Source organism: Mytilus californianus, unplaced genomic scaffold (assembly GCF_021869535.1).
Source record: "Mytilus californianus isolate M0D057914Y unplaced genomic scaffold, xbMytCali1.0.p SCAF_1, whole genome shotgun sequence".
Lineage (NCBI taxonomy): Eukaryota > Metazoa > Mollusca > Bivalvia > Mytilida > Mytilidae > Mytilus > Mytilus californianus.
The window spans coordinates 72,293,928-72,316,193 of record NW_026262581.1 but is presented as its reverse complement, the minus strand read 5'-3'; the positions used below and the strand labels follow the sequence as shown (position 1 = coordinate 72,316,193).

General features: G+C 30.4%; 1 protein-coding gene across 5 annotated transcripts in view; it reads right to left on the bottom strand.

The window, feature by feature from the left end:
* The window catches only part of LOC127723675 (uncharacterized), a 75,252-nt gene that overhangs the window by 5,056 nt on the left and 47,930 nt on the right, over positions 1 to 22,266 (bottom strand). For all 5 annotated transcript variants that reach the window (XM_052230414.1, XM_052230438.1, XM_052230442.1 and 2 more), the window contains 3 exons: positions 19,841 to 19,900; positions 9,651 to 9,989; positions 806 to 931 (listed from right to left, as the gene is read on the bottom strand). In XM_052230414.1, the coding sequence (XP_052086374.1) occupies positions 806 to 931; positions 9,651 to 9,989; positions 19,841 to 19,900 (525 nt within the window). The remainder of the gene's footprint in view (positions 1 to 805; positions 932 to 9,650; positions 9,990 to 19,840; positions 19,901 to 22,266) is intronic.

The window sequence follows — 22,266 nt, the reverse complement described above, 5'->3', positions numbered from 1 at the left end:
ATGAATAATAGATGTGAAAGTTTGGACTGGTGAAATTAGCTGCACCTATTTCTCTTTATTTCCTTGCAATTACTCTTTGTATGACAATTGGTGTACTTAATTGTTCAATACAGTTTGGCATCTGTTACAATTTTCTTTCACTGCTTAGATTGACGGATAATGTTGTTCTACCGGAAGTTGTTTTGTAATTATCAGAAACTTTCTATTTATCATGATAATTTTATTGTTTAAAGGAAATAATTAACACGGTAAGTAAACATGAAAATTCTGTATATAGCTGCGAAATAGGAGTTCATTTCGTGCTGTTTTGTTTCTGTTACGTTTTTGTACGAGATCAGAAAGTGAATATTAAACAAAAGTGAATGACCATATAATATCAGCTTCTATTCAATCATAAACTGACAAGTGAAACACTACCTCCAATACACTAAAGTCTAAATGGAGATTGGCATTTTATTTTCATCGTAATCACAACTTCGTCCTACCAAAAAGATGAAAAATCGAGATATATTTTTTTTTAAATTTTGATATCTGGCGTAAAAAAATATACGAAAAGAACATTAAGGTGAAAAGTAGAGCCGAGTCTTTCAAATCAAAAATAAACTGAAAATTTTTCATTGAATTTCAATAAAAAAGAAATATTTATATTTTATTAATATAAGTTTCCAAAAAAATCTCTTTTTAACACACCACTGTTGGCGCTTGCTCCAATAAAGAGTTAACTTCCGCACTACTTAAACATTCTTTTACTTATATACAATGTCTACAAAAGTAAAAGTGTGATATGTACTAGAACATTAATTACCTCTTCCACTTTTGTAAGATTATTATCCTCCATGCCTTCACTTAAAGGTTCCATTGGAGAAATCCCAATCACTTGTATCGTTCCTGGTCGGCGTTTCCCCGTGGACACTCTTGAGCGTGCTGATTTCTATAATACAAGATTAAAACGGACTTAGATCCAGTAAATTAACTAATTTATTAACTGATAAAATCCCTTTCTTCATTTCAAGGATGATTTGCAGGTAGATTTTACGTAGATATAAATATTTGAAATTCAGTACGAATGTTAACATCTGAAAATGGAACTAAAAGTAAAATATCTTTGTGATAACAATAACTGAAAAAATCACACAAAAAACGGGATGACGTCGAAAAAGCTTCTTATGTATTTAAAATAAAAATAAAACCTATTTTCTTGGTTCAAAGGATTTTTGATTTATTCTTTTGTCTGTCCATATCAACTAAAATTTGAAATACACCATTATTGACGTATAATATATCATTGCAATCAGATGGTACACGGTTATAATGTATATAAACAGTACAACCAGGAGTCGTCGTACAGTGTTAGCTTGTGTAATATTTAATAACAAAATTTTTGTACATGTATAACAAATTTCAAGGGTAAAACCTTTGTACAGAAGAAACCCGACCATCTTCGTCACAAATTCCAAAATATATTTAATAAACTGAAGAATTTATTTAATAATGCTAATATTATATTTACGAAAATAATTGATAAGTTAGAGTAGTGTACATGTGTTCATAAGGTCAAAAAGCAGGAACTCGAAAAATAAATAGTATGTAATACAGATAGCATCACTGACAGTTTATTTTCGACTTGTGAGTTTAAATGTCCCCTTGGTATCCTTCGCCTCTCATTTATGTAATTCAATATATAAAATTAGCTGATGAAACTGACGTTGCCTTTCATTATATTTCAATTTAGCGTCTTCATCATCTGACACCAGAAAAGCATTTTGAAGTTATATGAATATATGAAATGTTTGCAAGTATTTTTTACTTTAGCATGCCAAATAAATGATTAAAATTGTTAAAATTCAAGGTTAACATATTTATACGAATGTTTTCAAGTATATTTTTCCATATTTTATGCAAAACTAATGATTCAAATTGTTGAAAATCAAGGTTAACATATATATATGAATGTTTTCAAGTATATTTTTACATATTTTATGCAAAACAAATAGTTAAAATTCAAGTTTAAAGATATTTTTACATTATCAGTTTAATTGATGAGATTATTGTTTACATATATAATTCTAAATATCAAAATTAATGTTAGTTCGATCACCCTGTTCTAAAACGGGACACTAGTATTATATAATGCACATACATGAACTAGTTAAAGCCCGAGTTGAAGTTGATGATACAAATGATATAAACACTTTATGTAAAAAATTGATTTGAACCAGCTAACAGTTTTTGCTTAAATATACGATTAGATTTACCGACGAATTGAGAGCCAAAGGATAATAAACGTCTAGAACATTTGCCAATATTTTCATTGTCTCGTCACCTGCATACACATTTCTTGTACAACATAAGGATTAGTATACATTCATAAAATATTAGTGAATAATAAACAGCTTAATCATAATCAGCTTAGAAGAATGAACTTCGATATGGCAGAAAAAATATAAAATAGGATTGTTTATGGATCATTACCAATTACTTTATGTGTATTGCTGCTTATACGTGATAACAATTACTGTATTATCATATGGCAGAATTTATTTTTATTTTTTTTTACTTGTGTTGTTGGCTTACTATCTCAAGGACATGTTTATCCTAATCCTCCTTTTATCCATATATTAAAAATTTCGGTTAAAATAAATCAATATGATACATATCCAAAATAAGTCAACAATAAGTTTGTAAAACATTCGGAAACAGAGGCGGCAGGTACTAACGGGGTATCAAAACTCACAAGAGAACCCGATAAATCATGGTAAAAAAAAAACATAACACTACATAAAAAACCAATGACTACACGAAATCCACCAAAAAATCGGAAATTATATCAGGTGCTCGGGAAGGGTAAGCACATCCTTCTCAAAATATTGTACCCGTTGAAACTAGCTAAAAGACCAATGAACTGGTCCCCCTTTCCAAAACAAGAAAAATGTGACCGATTACAAAAATTCAAATAAAACTGACAGCTTACCAAAGTGTCCTTAACATCCATTTAGATCGATAATATGACATACTAAGGCAGCTTAGTGTACATGATAACATGCTCCAGTATATCATTATTTTGTCTCAAAACATACAGTAAAGTTTAAAGGTTAACTTTTTTTTACATGAAATCTATTTTAACTGCCTCCCGCTGATATATTTGTTTTCATTCTTTAAAAAACAAAAAACAAAAAATCGTACTAGAATATTGCTGACGTCGATCGATTTATAAATATTTATAACTAAAAAAACGGCTACCTGAAATTAGACCCACATTATGAAATCTTGAATCCATACTATATTTTTATTGTTTGATGTGAAAGGGTCCTCTTTTGTTGCCATTGTCACCCATTGTTACGATCCTTCCGTAATAGTTTGGTAACTATTATAAAAGCCAATTAAAGCTCAAAATTACATTCAGTTTTTTACTACAGTTAAAAGAAAGAAGTATGATTTGTTAGAGTCGTATATTATGTATTGTTATTCAAACAATGATTGTACCAAATTGAATTTATTGTCAATATTGTTGAAACATATTGCCGGTTTAAGATGCTTAGGGGAGGGCGTTTATATAAAATCAAGCGAGGTTCTGACACGCAGTATATCAAATCTTGACGTATTCCTAATTAATCTTTTGTGGGTATTACCTAATAAAGTTTCCTTATAATAAAATCTTAAGAAATTCTTGAAATTAATAACTTTTAATTTTATAGATATGTTTGAAAAAAGATATTAATTAGTTGTTATTGATGTTGCTTAGACAGACGGGTGATGATAAAACGACGTGGGACCGTACAAGGCACAGGTAATACTTTCATAATATCAAAGCAGTTAAAAAGGATTAAGGGGGTAAATGTTCCCGAGGGAAAAAAGCAAATGAAATAATCAAGAATATAAAGAAAGCGTATTACAGACAATTATTTTTTTAAGTTTGGTGCGTTTTTTCTTGATTAGGAACTCTCAAACCCCAGAATTTGAAAGCAATTCAAGGATGTATAACCTCTTGAATGAGTTGCTAGCTTTATGAACAAAAAGGAACTTAAAAGAATAACAAAATCCGTCTTTGATCAACTTTGCCTGAAGGAGTTGGATCCTTAATTTCTTAATATTTTCTAAATTTTTCAACTGAAAATTTAAGAATAAAAATTTCAGTATAGCAAAGCATAAAGCATCGACTACTGACTTGATGAAAATGATAGTAAAAGCAGTCCGCCAGGAGCGGCACTGCAGGTTATTTTTTTTTTTATCTTCATAAAGAAACCAACATACATAAGAATAAGAATAAGAATAAGAATATTTATTGAATCCAATTAAAGGGCCCGTTACCGAGCATATACATATATATATATAGTATTAATTATACAGTAATTTATGCAACGTTAAAAGAAATGTAAAGAGGTCCAAATTAGTCCATCAATATAAACGTTTATTTTTTACGTAAGAAAGTACGGACTTGTATAATCTAGTGTAGAAATCACTGCCAATACTGAAATAACTAATTCGGCCACAATTCCAAAAACTATTAACCAACATCGTATCTGAGGCTATGTGTAGAAATAACTGGATGAGTTTCAATAGAACTCTGAATAGATCTACTAAGATATTTTATACACATAAATATGCCTATTGTGGAGACACCTGTCTATTGTCAAAGAATATTTGCTGTCTTATGATGTCATTTGGTTATTTTTGGGGGAGGGGAGATTGCTGTCTCATTGATTAATACTCCCCATCTTTCATTCTGAAGTAAATATCATATTGTTCAAATTAAAAGCTGAATCAAGTCAAAATGTGTACCATGAACATGTATTAAAAGTCTTTTATATTATTATTAGCTATTCGGTCAAACCAAACCACAGACATTTTGCATCAGAACTATGAACATTTTTAATTCTGTATGGTGAGACATAATTGTTAATGACAAGATTTACAAGAATACAGATTCTTTTATAAAATGTGTATGTTGATGGTGCCATTTTTATGGTAAGGAACAACACTAGACTGCTTCTGCGCAACGGTTCAATATTAACTCTTTAGATTAAAAAAGTACATCGCGGCATATAACATTTTCATAAGTATATTTCTATATTTAGTGACCTTTAAATTATTCTTCGTTTATATTAAAACAAATCAATATCATAGAATTTCATAAAAATTTCTAGTCATACATTTATATTCAATATTTTGATCCCCATAAACATCAATGTAACTAGGTCAAGTTTGGCATAATTTCAAATTAACTGTTTAAAATAGCTAGGATTTAGAATTTAATTAAACGAAAAGGAAAGTATTAGAATTCTAAATATAGATTTTTTAAATTGTTTTGTTTAACACGATATTGAGTTAACAAATTTTAAATAAAGAAGTGATTGATAAGATTGTTAAATAACATATCATGTTAACTTTGTCTTCAAGCAATCATTTGTCGCATTGCAATGTTCCTTTCACAGGGGGTAAAAAGTCTATCAACGTTTCACTGGTTTTCCTTCCCACAGGGAGATAGTATTGCTAAACATTGAATGAAAATTCTAGTCTGCTGGGTCATTAATGGTCATGAAACCCCGGGGCATTACTAAAGACTACGTTAAAATCAATTGTTTTGTAAAAGGTCTTTTTTTCTGCAATGAACAATCACACTGCTCAATTTTAAATTGTATCCAATATCACTTAAAATTCCGAACTGTTCATTCATTATTTCAGAAATATTAAGTAACATTATTGATAAACGTAATTAGGTCAACTAATTCTGATGTTTATTTGTGAGTGTTATGACGTAAGATGATATGCGTTGTTCAGTAACAATTTACTATACCGGGTCTCTTATTTGTTTAAATTCTATAATAACTTGCAACCACTTAAGTTTCATTTAAATCATTATTCATCAAATTATTACTATAATTTATATATACTAAGTAATTTGTTATGCACAGAAAGCTGATTAGACCTAGTGCAGTTCGAATATTATAGAGTCTAAATGAAATCGGCACTTTACAAGCTAATCGAAGTGACATTGAACACTGAACAATGCTGTTGTATAATATAAAGAGACAACTACCCACCAGAGTTAAAACGAAGTGGTAGTAAGCAATTATAGGCCACCGTACGGCCTTTGACAATGAGAAAAAAACACTTGTATATGAAGTATGTATAAAGTGAAATTTTTGTATCTGAGACCATTAGGTATTTTATCTACATGGTAAATGATACTGTTATTTCTATTAGAATGCTAGTTTTAGTTTAAAGTTCCTTTATCCAATAGCTTTTGAAAAAAAAATATCCAAATTATAGTTTTGAGCCATCTCACAATTAAACAATTTGATAATAATTACGATAAACAATAAGAATATATATGTATGGTTGATATTGTACATACATGAGACTGAGATGCTGCAAATTTTGTTTAGATTGCACGGAGACCTTTTGAAAATGGTCGTGGTGTAAATAACTTTGGGAGAAAATGGCTCTCATTCTTTGACTTGCGAAATATTAGAAATAATCCATTATATAAAGTAACAATTTACTTTTTAATAGCCTTAGTGTGCATAACTTTAAGGGACAATTGCTTTTCTTCTTTGACTTGCGAAAAACCATTATATCTAACAATTCATTTGTTATGGTCGTGTTGTAAATAACTTTGAAGAAAAAACGGTTCCTTCTCATTTACTACGCCTTGCAAAATTACCTGGTATTGCATTAACTAATGTTGTGTACATAACTTTAGGAGAAAATTGCTATTTCTAGTTGCCTTACGAAAAAAACATTATATTATATAATAATAATTTACTTTTTTATGACCGTGGCGTAAATAATTTTGGGAGAAAATGCTTTCTATTTAATTGGAAATGCCCTTGGTGTAAACAACTTAAGGATTTACTTTTTAAGGATACCTTAACAGTATCATCCTCAAAATGCTACAAAAAATGTAAGGTACTTTGATTTAAACTTGGTATATTCGACCATTTAAGTATAATAATATATTATAACACAGGACCTAAACAGATTAGATTGAAATATTTAATCCTTTTTAAATTGAACAAGACACAGTTCATGCAGGTTAATCGGACAACGCATTAATATTTAATTTCACAGCTACTTAAATTTATTTCTTTACATTCGACAAGGCCAATTATTGTTCACAAGTAGTTGAAAAAACGATACTTAATGCAGTCTATATAGCTACTTTTGATCATTTGTCACAGTGTGTACTAACATTTTCTTGACCATAATTTTGATTTGCCACCAGAGTCTCTTGTTAGAGAAATTTCATTCAAATGCGAGTGGTTACTACTTTTCAAATTATTTTACTGAAAGGCTTAAAAAAATATGAAAACTAATAGCTGGGCTATGTATGCCTCCCTTGGAACAGACATGTGTAGATGAGCATCCCGGAGAGCATTGTAGGACTCGAAATGTTTAAAACAGAATTGAAGTTTCACGCTTCAAATGGTGCACAGGCTATTAAACGATGACAGTTAATGAGCATCGTGCACATGCATGGAAACGAAGTGTGTACAATTCTAAAGTAATTTTACAAGCTGATTTCAACAAAAAATTTAAGTGCTTGCTTACGTCACGACAGACCCTGCCATTGTTAAACTTAACACCCGAACAAAAGATCATGCATATTAAAAGAATGCATCACGACGATTTAAAGCTTAACATATAGTATAGACATCTGTCTATTGTTTTAGACACAATGTTGCCCTCTAGATGTCTTTGGGTTATTTAAGTCATTGCGTTGCGGTCAATGAGACTATACCCAAATCTACTTTCACCCGTATCAATTTACAAATTGCGACTTCAAACACAATTTAAATGAAATTATGAGCCATCTCATGGGGTTTTTGATTTTGTGATTACCTGGCCGTTTTTATAGTGATTATTTGATAACCAAACCAAATATTTCATGATTATTTGATTATTTGATAATCTAGGACTGTATTTTTGATTATTTGATTATCTTGATTAAAAAAATAATTAATAATTATGTGATTATATTGACAAAAAATGTGTGATTATGTGATTACTTAGACACCCCCATGAGGGGCCTCAATTATGCAAGATCAAAATGTTTTCACATCTCAAACATGTCATACATTGATCAATGAAAAACAAAAGATATGCAGCAAACAGCATAGTAAAGATAAGCCAAGAAGAAATCCACTAAATTCTATGCTAAAGCGGTTACTTAGATTGTTGACTACTAACAGAATTTTATAATTGTCGTAGTTTCCTTGTTTTATAAATACATGTGTAACATTCAAGTTGATGAACTACTCCCAACGTAAACATTTGGGAAACGAAAACCAATTTTAAAATCCGCACACGTGTTATTAAATACTTAGTCGAGTTTCAAATAAAGCTTTTCACCATTTCAAAATATAAAAATATAGAAAACATTCGAAATAAATTGTTTTAAATATAGCAAATAATTCATTTTAAAAATAAATGAAATACTAATTTCCTCAAAGGAAATTTTTGTTAAAGTTCAATGACTTAGCAGATTCTGGCACAAGAATAGTATTTATTAAAAGATCGTTTGCACGACGATGACACTGTAGATGCCCTGTATGAACTAACTGCGGTCTAAACAATAACCAGACTGACAAAGACGTAAAGATATGTGGGTTGTAGTCCGAGTCAAATGCTTTATTGTAGTAAATATTTAAATATTATTATTCAATTTTGTCATATTAATATTTAGTTCCTGATAACATCAACAATTTGTAATAAAGACGTTAATGCTATTTATTTTCTTTTCAGTTATAAAGGTATTATAGATATTATTAAGTGAAGGTTTCTTTTTTTCGTTTTGATGGCTTATTAACCAAATGTGTAAGTTCATGAGCAGGCTGATAGTACAATCGACTAAAGAATAGTGAATGCACCATATCATTACGTATGCATTTTATACAAATAACTTCTTTCGCTATCCATTTATAATAAGTTGAGAGTAGTTCTATTGATTGAAATTGAATCTGCATTTGCATTCCTTTTGAAGTCAAATAAGTATACATTTTTCATTGCTCATTTTTTCTCTCTTTTTCTTTTGAATAAATAAATAATGTAGCAATAGATAAATACTAATACTAATACAGTAAAAAATATCACAAGAACATCGCTATTTTTTAAATTTACATAACCAAATAGTTTATTCATCAATAAATGGTGATTTTTCACGCCTTCATTTCCCCAATTCAAAAATATTTTCAATCTATTAATTAATTTTAAATGAAACATTTAATAACAATTATTGATTTCGGAATTTTATATTAAGTTAGGTTGATATCTATTGTTAAATCTGAGAATAATTTTCAACATCTAGTCATGTCTTCTGCTAATTGCATGCATCAGTGTTGTAAAAAATTATGTTTGGACAAAATATGGAAATGGTCGTTATATTTGGTCGTTTTTCCCCCATAAATCATGATATATTGTGTTAGTACATATGTTGCTAAAACATATTGCAAAACTACGTAGGAGTTAAAAACAAATAGTTAATGATATTAAAAAGAAACATTTAATTAAATACTGTTGATCTCACCAATATAATCCTTCGTTAAAATTAACGACAGGTTCAATTAACCTTCAATAAAATCATTTAACAAAACAATAATATTTAACAAAACAAAGTCGGTAAAACGGTTTATCTGAACTAAAACACTTACAGCTCTTTGGTATTTTTCCACTTCTCCCCAAATATCATCGGAATTGTTAGATCCCAATCCGTCTTTTTTCGACCATTTCCGCATGTCCGGCTCACTTTTCCGACTGATGGTGCTTCCTGCACTATTGATGAACCCATCTTGTCTTGGGTCTATGGCATCAGTTAAACTATGCGTTCTTGATAAAGGTGCTTCCGCAACCTTGATGGTCTGAACGGTAACGCAACTTGTTTTCCTCATGTGTATAATAATAAGTTTTTCCAAAATATCCTCGGTCACGACATTTTTGTCTAGCTTCTCTAGGATGTCTTTGGTGAAGCTGTGGTCAAGTCGCTTTAATTCCTGAAATACATCCAATTATTAAAGTTCATGAATCTAAATTATAAATTATCTGAACTGATGACCGGTAGCAGTTGTGTTAATCAATATCCATTTTCATGTTTTAAAGAACAGAATCAGGAAGTCAAATATAAAAGAAAAACTGATATTATTATGCAGACAACGATAGAGTCTTTTGCTTTCCTTTAATCATCCATTGTGTATGTCACACTCTATCCGTTATTCAAATAGCCACTTCTACTTTTCCCTTTCACTGCCTATTGTGAACCTTCGTATGCTTATGAAATTATTATAAACGAATTAATATACCACAAAGGTTACTGGTGCGTTTAATATCTTCGCTCAACTAGCGGATTTCTATTGTTATAACAATAAGTTTAAAGATCCCCCGCCAATATATACAATTCGAGAAGGAAATGTGATTCTAAGTGCAAAGGTCGTCTCGTGACAATTGTCGTTTGGTGTTCAAGTGATTGCGTTTTTTTCAAACTGTGTCGCAGCAGACGGTTCAGAGATCTGAACCCATTGATGAACCCTGGAAGTAATTCATCTCCATATAAAAGTTGGTTTATGGCAGCTGTAAAATTATTTAGACTTTTATTGACCATAATGATTAACATATACCTGTGTTAAAAGTTTTTTAATAGCGTCTTAATTTTTCAAATATTTATACTTCTTTATTCATTTCGAAACAATTTTAACACTGTCTTTAATCTATCCGCTAAAATGTGAGTATTTTTATATTCTTTTAATAAAATGCCTTTCCAACTCAATCATTTAAATATCAAACTTAATATTTATATAATTATTGAGACCACATCAATGATAAAAATCGGATCAAAACGAGAATTGAATTTAACACTGATTTAATGACTAACCACCTCATTTCGATCTATTACCACAAATTTCTAAAAACAACATTGACTTTCTGAGCAGTCACAAACACTATTGATGGCTATTGACAGTTCTGTATCATATCTCTTGAAGTCATATCGAAAACATAGAAATATAAATTCTATTTTAGAATATCAAAAGAATAAGGACTGAATCTTGCAGATACATTTACATTTTTTGTATGTTAAAATTTGCCTTTATTTCCATGTCGAAGAAAATAATATGGAAATAATATTTTCTAGTTTACTTATAATCGTACGTAACATTATGAAGTATGGTATCAAAATGTAGGGTCAATTTCCCTTGAACTTTTTGAACGCCTTGGACAAAATTCGACACTTGCTATAGCCTATCGGAATTAGAATATTAATCACATAATGAGCAGGATCTGCTAACCCTCCCGGAGAACATGAGATCACCACCGGTTTTGGGTGGGGTTCGTGTTGCTCAGTCTTTAGTTTTCTATGTTTTGGCTTGTATACTGCTGTTTGTCTTTTGGTTGTTTTTCGGTTTATGACATGGCATTGTCAGTTGTTTTTCGGTTTATGACATGGCGTTGTCAGTTCGTTTTTCGGTTTATGACATGGCATTGTCAGTTCGTTTTTGAGTTTATATAGTCTAAATTAAAAAAATGAAAAACAAATTAAATTCTAGCCCTGAACATTGATGTTGAAGACCAGTTTGATACATTGTCACAATTTTCACATGTTTTTTGAAAAATAAAATGATTTTTATGATCTTAACATACATGAATAAATTTATATCGAAAAAAAAACATAACTGAACTTCCAATATAATTTTAGTTTAGGTTGACATTGTTATTCTCATATACATTTTTGTGTTAACAACTAATGATGATTTGGCAAATTTTACCAAAATTTCAGTTTTCATCTATCTTTAGACATTCAAATTCTAATAACATATCAAAGCTACACATGCGCGGTGCATGTTTTAAATGAAAATAACACTTTATATAATTTCGTGCGTCCGAATCTCATTTCTGGAATTACCTTCATCAGGAACGCTCAAAACTCAAAAATAATTTCGAGTCCAAAGGCCGAAAAAGTGAGGGGCTATATGACCAAAAGGGACCTAAAGAAGTAGCCAAATACATCTAAAGTTGAGTACACAATAATGGTAATACAGAGAGTACAAAAAGCAATAAACAATATTATCCTGTATTAAGCATAACTGCAAGGTCAAAGTATACCTGTAACCTGCTAATATGAAATCAAGCCGTCTTACAATCTTATATCGGTTACTGTAGTTCAAAGAAGATTCCATACAGCAACTTTATAGACGATACAGGAAAGCACGATCTTACCGAGTGTCCAGAATTAATTGTACAAATTTCAAGGCTAAATAACAAAAGAAACATGTAAGTATTGTTTCAAACTATAAATCAGTTAAAGTTGTTGTTTATTCCCACAAAAATTGATGCAGTGACTGATGAATAACAGTATACTTGTGTTTATAACCTTCTTCACTAAGTCAGATTTGAAAATAAATCATTGCCTTGCAATAAGCCTTATAAATAATATTACCGTAAACTATTGGATGCAAAATGTCACTTTTATTAAATTCCTGCAGGTGGAATCATATTTCAACAATAAAATCATTCTATTTGTGATAAAATTTTAGTGAAAGTTTAAAATATTTATGATATCTTTGTCCCTGCTTTAAAGGTTTTTTAAGTAATGAACTTATGACGTTCATTGAAATCCCATTTGTCGCTACATTAAAACATGAGAAATGCACTCCATAAGAAGGAGCCAACATATGATATTACCTACAGGAAATAAAAATAAATAAAGGAAAAGAAAAGTCGTCCCGTTTATCATAATCTTTGACATGAAGATTGCAACGAGAAATGGCAAGGTCGAAAATGGTATATAAATCATTATTGCTGTTTGGTTTAAAAAGAGTGAGTTTATGTGAATAAATTTCATTTGTATATTTAATGTGAATAAATTTCATTTGCATATTTACAAAAATCTTGATTATTTACAGAGAATATATATTTATGCATTGTTAAAATATCTGTTGAGTGGTCTTTATGAAATATGTATAAATATGCAATAATAGTCCCGATCCGAACAATATTCTTGTTTTCAAAATTAAGACAGAACAGGTTGTAACTGGACAAAAGCCCGAAATTTATCCTTGCTTTTGCCATAAAAATCGGTCAAACATTCATATCTGATTATCATTTATTTGCTACGTGTTGGTCAGCAATAATATTCGTGTTTCTAAATTAAAGAATAAACATATTGTCATTTAACAAAATGCCACACACTTATTCTTTCCTTTGGTCATAAATCGGTCAAACATGGGTTAAAAGTGCACGCAAATGCAACCACACAGAGCCTAAAGGTTAATAAGATACTATTTTCATTTTCTAATTTTGATTTATCGCCGCAATCAGTGGTTTTATATGTTGTGGTTTACACCAGTGTGGGTCAGTGAGCAGGAGACGGAATTGATACATGTAGTCCATTTAAATATACAAAAGACCATACTGTTTTATAAAAGAACCACAAAAGAATTTACGCTACTATACGATTCTATTTAAAGACGAAACGATAACAAAGAGATATGCAATAAAAGGATAAAACAGAGTTTTTTTTTTTAATTAAATACCTACTTTTAATTTTAAAAGAATCACAACCATTGTCACTATTTTTTTTATATTAACTAGATCATGAACATAGTTGTACAACTTACAGTTATGAAATTTATTCTATCCATTACAGTCAGTTGTCTTCTTATAAAGAAGAACCTCTATAGCACTTATTGGGACGTATTGTATTAAAAATATGATAAATTCCTTTTTAATTCGGTAGTTTAAATATGAAATGAAATATTAGTATAATTGAAAGTTATGAATTAGCATAATAAAAACTGATAAGTAGAGTTAAACGTCCCACACTACCCTCCACGAACTGTTCTCTCCTTGGGGTAGCAATTTAAACTACGTCATAGTTGCACTATTATAGCCGTGTATATGTTCGCCCTTCTCTCACGAAAGTTTGTGAAATATAAACCATCGATTTTTCCATAATTTCAAGTGGATTTAAAATATTCGTTTAAAAATTTATGATATGCTAAATACAAAGGTCTAGACATCTCTTTTGCATGAAGATATTATGACGTGACCCTTGCTAACCTTTGATTCAGATATAAGTGCAAAAATGTCCATACTTCAACTTTAAATCCTTTGTATAAATTTGTACAGGTCACCTTAAAAAGTAGCATGTCATCTTACAATAGCAGTGTAAAACATACATGATTCAGACACTTTTACGGGATTATGGCATACACTTGAATATGAAAGAGATTTATAATATAACATAAAACATACTTTTATTTTTAAAAAGCGTTCTAATTATTTTGTTTTGACGTTGCATATTTTCTATAAAGAGCCGTATTAAATTAAGTGGTCACTTGAAAACCAGACTACAGTATAACGCTATTAGAATTTTAATGTCATTTTTGTTCGGGGAAATCGGCCACCTATTTTTCAGACTATTGCGAATGCCTTATATAAAAATAATGTGGTATGATTGCCAATGAGACAACTACCCACCAGAGTTCAAATACAGTTGATGTAGCAAGTATATAGGCAACCATACTGCCTTCAACCATGAACAAAATGCACACCGTATAGCAGGCTATTAAAGGCCCCGATATGAAAAATGTGAAACAATTCAAACGAGAAAACTAACGGCCTAATTCATAACAAAACAATTTACGAAAAACAAATATGACAGACATGAACAAAAATCAACCTCTGACCTACAGGGTTCTGACTTGGGCCATGCACATAAAGAATGCGGCGGGGCTAAACATGTTTGTGAGCGCTCAAATATATTACAGTCTTGTTCTGCAACTGGTTTTTACAAATAGCATGATTTTGATACGTTGCCTGACCACGTTTTGAAATTTTGTCGTTCAGGTTTTAAATAGGTTTCAAATGTAAATTTATCAGCTGAAAATTACGCAAAATGTCTGTTATTTACCATGACGGGTGTGCAAAAATCTCTTTGTAGCTAAGAATAAAAATAAATTACTCTGTCGTAAATAGATTAGTTGAGTATTTAACCCATTGAAATTGAATTTCCCCTGAACATATTTCACACCAAGATCATTTTCAATAAGCCAGACTTTACATAATATTACAGCATCATGAAATTCCATGTATTTTGTTGTTCTTACAACGTTTCAGACAAAAACCGATTAACTTTATTGGGGTGTCAGTTGATGCAAACTTTTACCAAAAACCACGAAGAAGTTATCACATTGTATCCAACTTTTCTTCGTCATCAATTTAGTGCTGAATGTCTTTAATGTTAAAATTAGTCTTACATATCTTACTTGAATTAGGTTTTATCATTTTTTTTTTCAAATTTGTCATTCTGAGCGAAGCGCATACATGGTAACTTGACCTTTTGATCTGTGATTCATGGTAAGAGTGTTTACCTCATACAAGTATATTGTTAGGAAGGGATTTAGATGAAAATGGCTTTCGGTATCTAAATGATTTGTTCTTTTCACTTTCATGACACATTCAACAACAGATTAATTTCCCCCCGATGGTTATTTAATTCACACGGTCATATTCTAGATATCAATGTACATGTATATAGACCTGAATCCATAATGTCAATACTCTATTTATAGACCATAAATATTTCTCCAGGACTCTGGCTATTTTATACATTTCGAATATTATTTATGAAGGACTTTGATTGACCTGTATGCGAGATTATAAGCTTATGATAAAGATATGACCCATTAATTTTGTTTGATCTACATTTATATATATATATAATTTGCCACAAAAGGTGGTGAATAGAAATAACACAGAAAAGTTAAACATCGGTGTTAATAAAGGTATTAGCTTTAAGTGCTTTCAATGTGAACCTTTCTATAAATTAACTTATTGTAACCAGAAGCGCGAAATCCTGACGTTCGAACATATTAGTTGGAACGTAAACATGTGATTTTCAGGTATTTTGAAAACTTTTTTTCAAAATGTGCATTTCTTTAGATTATCTTTGTCTCTATATTTGACAAATATTTACGTCACAAATAACGGCTCCATGCATATAGTGCGATGATTAGGTTCATCTTAAACGAGAACCTTAATATAGATTTTCTTGATATTTTATGCTTAATAAGCACTTTCAAATCCTTAAATCACCATTTAACGTTATATGCCATATCACAACTAAAAAGGCTTAATTTATCATAGACTAATAGTCATATATACTTTACATGTGAAACTTATTTAAGTACATATCTATAATAATTTGATTATATTAACCAACTTTCAAAAATGAAATAATTATGGAACGAATATTATTATATTAAAAAAAAACGTTGAATTGCTCTAAATTTCAATTCCTCTCCTCAGTTGAAAGAAACTTCCTTTCGTTTTTATCGTTATTCAATAAGTTAATCGTTTTGAATATTAAAAATCGTCTATTTATGTCACAAAAATATGTTGTCTGCTGCTGTGTCGATGTTTTATAGGAAGAGTTGCCTATATTTAACGGATCTGGAATCTACAGTGTCGGATGTTGGTGAAGTTCTCTATGACGCCGTTGCATTGTAATTACGCGTCATTGTAGTCGATAAGATTATACATCTGCCTTTCGTTTGTAGGTTCGTGGTTTTTTATCATAAAGACTACATATATAGTACAAGTTCAAACATTCATGAAAGTACACAAAATGTACAACTATTGTAACTCTACCATTCAATATCTATCCCTGTTAAATGAAAACGGGAGTTGATTCAAAGCGAGTGTATTTCATGCGAAATATATGGACAATTAAATTGCAGGCGTGGATCCAGGATTTGATGTTAAAAGCGGAGAAGGCTGCTCCTGAGAATAAGGAATTAAAGAACCTTATTTATTTTGACAGAAAATTAGCTGTCATTTTACCGTTATTATATGTTTTGTTCTTTTTTATTGCGCCCCCGCCTAAATCCGCACCTGAATTGGACAGTTTTTGATAATCAGAATAAAACCTCATACTTTTACACCATAATTTCTGGTTGTATGGGTATTTAATTTAAGTAATTAAATAAACTCACGATTAACATAGCAAAACAGACGAATAACAAAGTATTAAATGTTGTTCTCGTGCCAGTCACTGAAATTTACGTCAGAAAAAGGGATGTCATAGCCCACGCTTGATCTGTCCTATTACATTATATAAAATATTTTATCCAAAAGAGCAAGAAAATACTTATTTACAGATGTAAGCACATTACCAAGTTATCAAATTACTATTCTCTATAATGTACTCTCGGTTTCCATGCACCTATTTTTAATTTCTTCATTTTATGTGATATCATGAAATTATCTTTACAAAATATATATAAAGCAAGACTAAAAGCACTGTTCTCCTGACGAACACAGGGTTTCTTATCTATTTATTTATTCGCCTTCAGTTGTTTTAATCAGCGGAGTGGGATACCAAATTGATTTCTTTTATAAATTCAAAGAAGTTATTCTTTTTTAAAATTTTTAGCGACTATTAGGATCATTTTATGAAAGAATTTAAAAAAACATCACAAATTTAAAAAAAAAAAAGATTGTTTCCATCATTCGTTGAGAAAAAGTATATAGACCTATTATTATATCTTATCATGTTCATAGTGCATTAGGAATTAAAAATTGTAACAGTTTCCCCCATAGTCCTTGCAATCAGTCAGAAATATAACAGTTCTCTTGTCGATATGAAGTCAATACAATTAACCATTGCTGACATATATACAGTCTTATACACTTTGACTTTTTTTCGGAAGTGACATTATTTTCTTATACACGTTCTTACCGTACATTGAACTGTACTATTATTGAATTACATCTTTGTTCTTTGGTCCTCAAATGGACAGTTGTCTCAATGGCAGTAATACCACATCCCTTTATATTCATACTTGTCCGAAACTTAACCAAATAATTTAAAGGTAAAAAAATGATTAGCAATCATTTAACCAATTCCTGTCTGTCTTTAACAGCTAGGTATCTAATAATAATTGTTAAGGTTATGTAATTAAATAAACCGACAAAAGAATTAACGAAAACATCAAAATATTTGTGTTTTGTGTATTAAATAAGATTTACAAGATGATTAATCCCCGTCATTACTGACGCAATAGGGAACAATATTATCCTTAAAAGTCTATTATATAACGTGTCTATAGAAGTACACTGAACCATTAGGAAACCAACAAGTGAGAGTACAAGATAAACGGTAAATTTCGAGTTGTATTATTTAAAAATACATTTGCTAGTCTATTTAGTAGATATAACCATTCTTAAAATCAACTTAGAGACTTAGAGAAATTTAAATTTGTTAGGTCGTAAAACGTAAAATCACTCAAGCAAATGCTTAGGCATTGACCATATTTTTTTGATTGACTGTGGTTTGTTTCTGGTAATTACACAAGTTTTAAAACAAGAATCGGGACAAATATAAATACAATCAAGTAATTATGTTTCATTATGCTCTATCTCGTGTTTATTTTCAAGCCGGGCCATAAAAACGTCAAAAAAGGCAAACTGAAACAACTCTTTTCTCTTGATTTCTGACTATGAACAAAACTGATAAACAGAATATAGACAAAAGTGAAACTACTTTTTTTGTCATATTTAAAAACAAAAACAAATACTACTAATCTATAATTCATATTAATGAATTTCGAGGATTAAATGGGGTTTACAAATGTGCTCTTCTTGACTGCGCTCGTCTGGTAGTAATCCCATGTTGAGAGAAGCGTCCGTTTGCAATTGTCTTTGATGGATGTATAAATACGAAACCACGTTTAATCTGATGCGTCGTGTAGAGCGCACTATTTACAGAATCATGCAAACAGTTTGTTGGGGAGCCGTTGGTAGCTTTTTGAAAAGCAAAATATCTGCCTCTATTCTTTGTTTCCAGTGACAGCCGAAATGTACCGCCCTTCATACAAGTCGAACAACTTGGCTTAACCTATATGTTAGTTTCATTGTTAATCATTTTGCTTTCGACATGCAACTGTGTGATAAGCAAAAAACAACAAAACAACCAATCAAAACAAAGTTACTATCTGTATCATGACTTCCAAAACTTTCTATCTATGAAATTTCATTGCAAGCGCAGACTAGTAGTGTGAATACTTTCATTACAAAAATAATACATATTTATCTTGCAATCCAACAACAACTGTACAAATAACAGGTGCACAAATACGTTTTTGCTTTATTTGTACGTATATAGTCTCCGGTTACTCCGCTTCCATATTGAGCAAACGGTAATGTAAATATTTCTTTGTGTGTGACAGTTCAGTTTGAGGTCCTATTCGCGGTCCGCGCTTAAACTAAGTCGATTTCATTGAAAAATCAGTCAAATCATTTTTCTGTAAAGTGCAAAGAGCGCACTCTACACGACTCATCGGACTAAACGTGGCTGCACATTTATACATCCAATAAAGGCAATTCCAAACTGAGCTTACTACAAGACGAGCACATTCAAGGAGAGCACATTTTATACCTCATCAAATTTATTTGTACTCGCTACGAAACAGGAGAAAACCTAGGCGAACCTCGATTTTTATTCTATTTCTTCAAATAAATTTATATTTTACAATAATGTACATATATTGTATATATACCATCATAAAAAATGATGAAAACTGTTGGGGCACAGAATGTCTTGATTAAACTATAATAAATAATAAGAAAATATTTACAAGAGTAATCAACTTATTATAAGATAATCTGCTTATGGTAAAACAACATAGTTTAAAGATACCAGAAAGCATAGAAAGCATTAGCTTTGGACACATAATCAAAATACTTACAAATGCATTGTCCCACTATTAAAAATCAAAGAAAGCCTGAAGGTGAGTTGCTCTTTTGGATTTAACATGTATTGGAATTACAGTGCACGGAAAAAATAACTTACCAGTTCAATTTCAGCAGGTGTTGCTTCTTGACCACCTTGTTTCCCCTTACTGGTTGTATCCTGTAAATGGAAAATATCCCTGTATCCTTTTTCTGAAGTTTATTTATTTAGAATATACAAAATATATACTTTTAAAGTTGAAGCACCTTAATGCATTCAAAGTTGTTTGCATATCAATTCAAGCTAATTCGATGAGATAAATAACCATCATCATATGTGCTACTCGAAATTTTGATAATTTTAATTGACTGTTTATGAAAATAAATATTAATTTCAATTGTCGATGAACACCTAATCTACTTATTTAAACAAAGATAAGATGGATATGAAATAAACATTGAACCAAAGGTGTGACCTGGGGGTTTGATAATGGACCCTGTCTTAAGTGGAACGTTTTGATCTTTTGACAAGATTTAATTAAATGTCGTAAATAGCGATGATTTATTAACCAGATGATAAATTCTGGATTATGAAATTTAATACCAGATTAATAATTCGAATAATAATGGAAAATACATTTCATATATATGACTGACAGTGTGTATTGACAAGGAGAAATAGTCCTTTTAGCTGCCAAGTCAATACATGAAAAGAGTTTTTATACGAAATACAAAAGACTATAAAAAGCATTTAGCTTTTGATTGAAATTTCAAAATGCCAATAATTTGTTAAAAGGCCAGCCTGTGTGTAGGTGTTAATTATTATTTGACTTGTAGAGGCCAGACTACAGGACGTCCCGTTAACATACAATAAATAGATCTAACTTATTGTTTATTTATGAGTGAACTAGAAATGTCAGCATATTTAAGTCCATGAGGTAGAATAGGACATTGTACTCAAATTGATCAGATTTAATAAAAGTCGTTTCATTCTTTTTATTTTTAAAATACAGTTAGTTTTTCTATTTCCTTCATTTTGCTGGGTGCATAATGCAATCAAACGGCGTTGAAATTCTAGTATACAGCGTTCAATTTTAAACAATATACAAATACACTGAAATTGACACTTCCGTTTTCTTTCTTTTAATTTCCATGAAGAGTGATAACCTTAGTTTTAATACAAGATCATAATTTTTAAACTGACAATTAACAATAAGCAAGTATCACGTAAAGTATGTCAAAACCGAAGAACTGACTACTTCGTGTGTTATACCATCATGGAATGACATTTCAACAACAGAGACACGGATTTATTTGTAGAGATACTGATTTCAGTGTCGTAGGTTAACTAATTCTCAACTGAAACTTCAGGAAACATTTGTTAAAAAAAAATGTTTTGAAAAAAGATAGTTGTCACGTTTGATAACAAACATACACACTTCACCTCATTTCTTGCCATTTTTTCCCAATTTTTCTTTTTTCTCGTATTCAAATGCTTTTCTAGGTTGTGGGAATATAATTGTAAATGATAGTATTCTGATATACCATAGAGAAAAGATGTTCCTAATTTGATTAACTTGTGTTATATCTCTTTGCTTTTAGTTTGGTTACAGAGATCTAAAAGAAAATCATTTTTGGAAAAGGTCAATCGCCTGCTTACATCATTTATGTAATGCAATTATTCCAAATTTGATTATATTCATCGAATGATGATGTTTAATCAAGAATAGCGCTTCAACCAATTAAAAGAAGCAAATTCGAAACCTTGTCTAAGAACGGGTATTGTATATTTCTCTAATAAAGTAAAAGTCGGTGAGGTTTTTGTTTGATTAAATATCAACATTTAACATCAATTAGATATTGATTTTAATTCGTTGTAATACTTACCTTTCATGTCAACATTTCTGTTTCCTTATACAAACTAATGCATCAATTAAACTCTTACAGTTTACAAAGTAAAAGGGATAGCTTAATTTTGATAGTTATTCTCAAATTAACTGTATTGTTATATTGTTATAATTGAGTTTATACAGTACACGCTTTTAATGAAATGGAAGTGCTTACTTTGTTCTATTTGACCTTCATTTGTGATTAACCTTGAATATTGATGCATGAGCCCCTCACTAAGTAATTGAGTATGTCTAATTTTATTACGTATACCGTTTACAGATGTTCAAAAATAAAGAGATGTGGTAATATTGGCAATGAGACAAGTATAAACCAGAGACCAAACTACGGGGATTATAAACAGATATAGGCTACTGTACGGCTTTCAACAATGAGCAAAACCCATAAAGTAAAGTAAGCTATAAACAGTCCCAGCGAGACAAATTTGAAACAATTCAAAGGAGAAAACAAACGACAGGATTTATGCTAAAAACAATAAACCAAAAAAAATTGACAGACGGCCGCCAACCAGGAAATTAGTTAATTACAGGCTCTAGACTTGGGACAGACACATACAAAATGTGGCAGAGTTTTGTAAATAATCAATAGGAGTCAAGTTCGACAACTATCCATAGACCACAGAACAAGGATCTGAACACC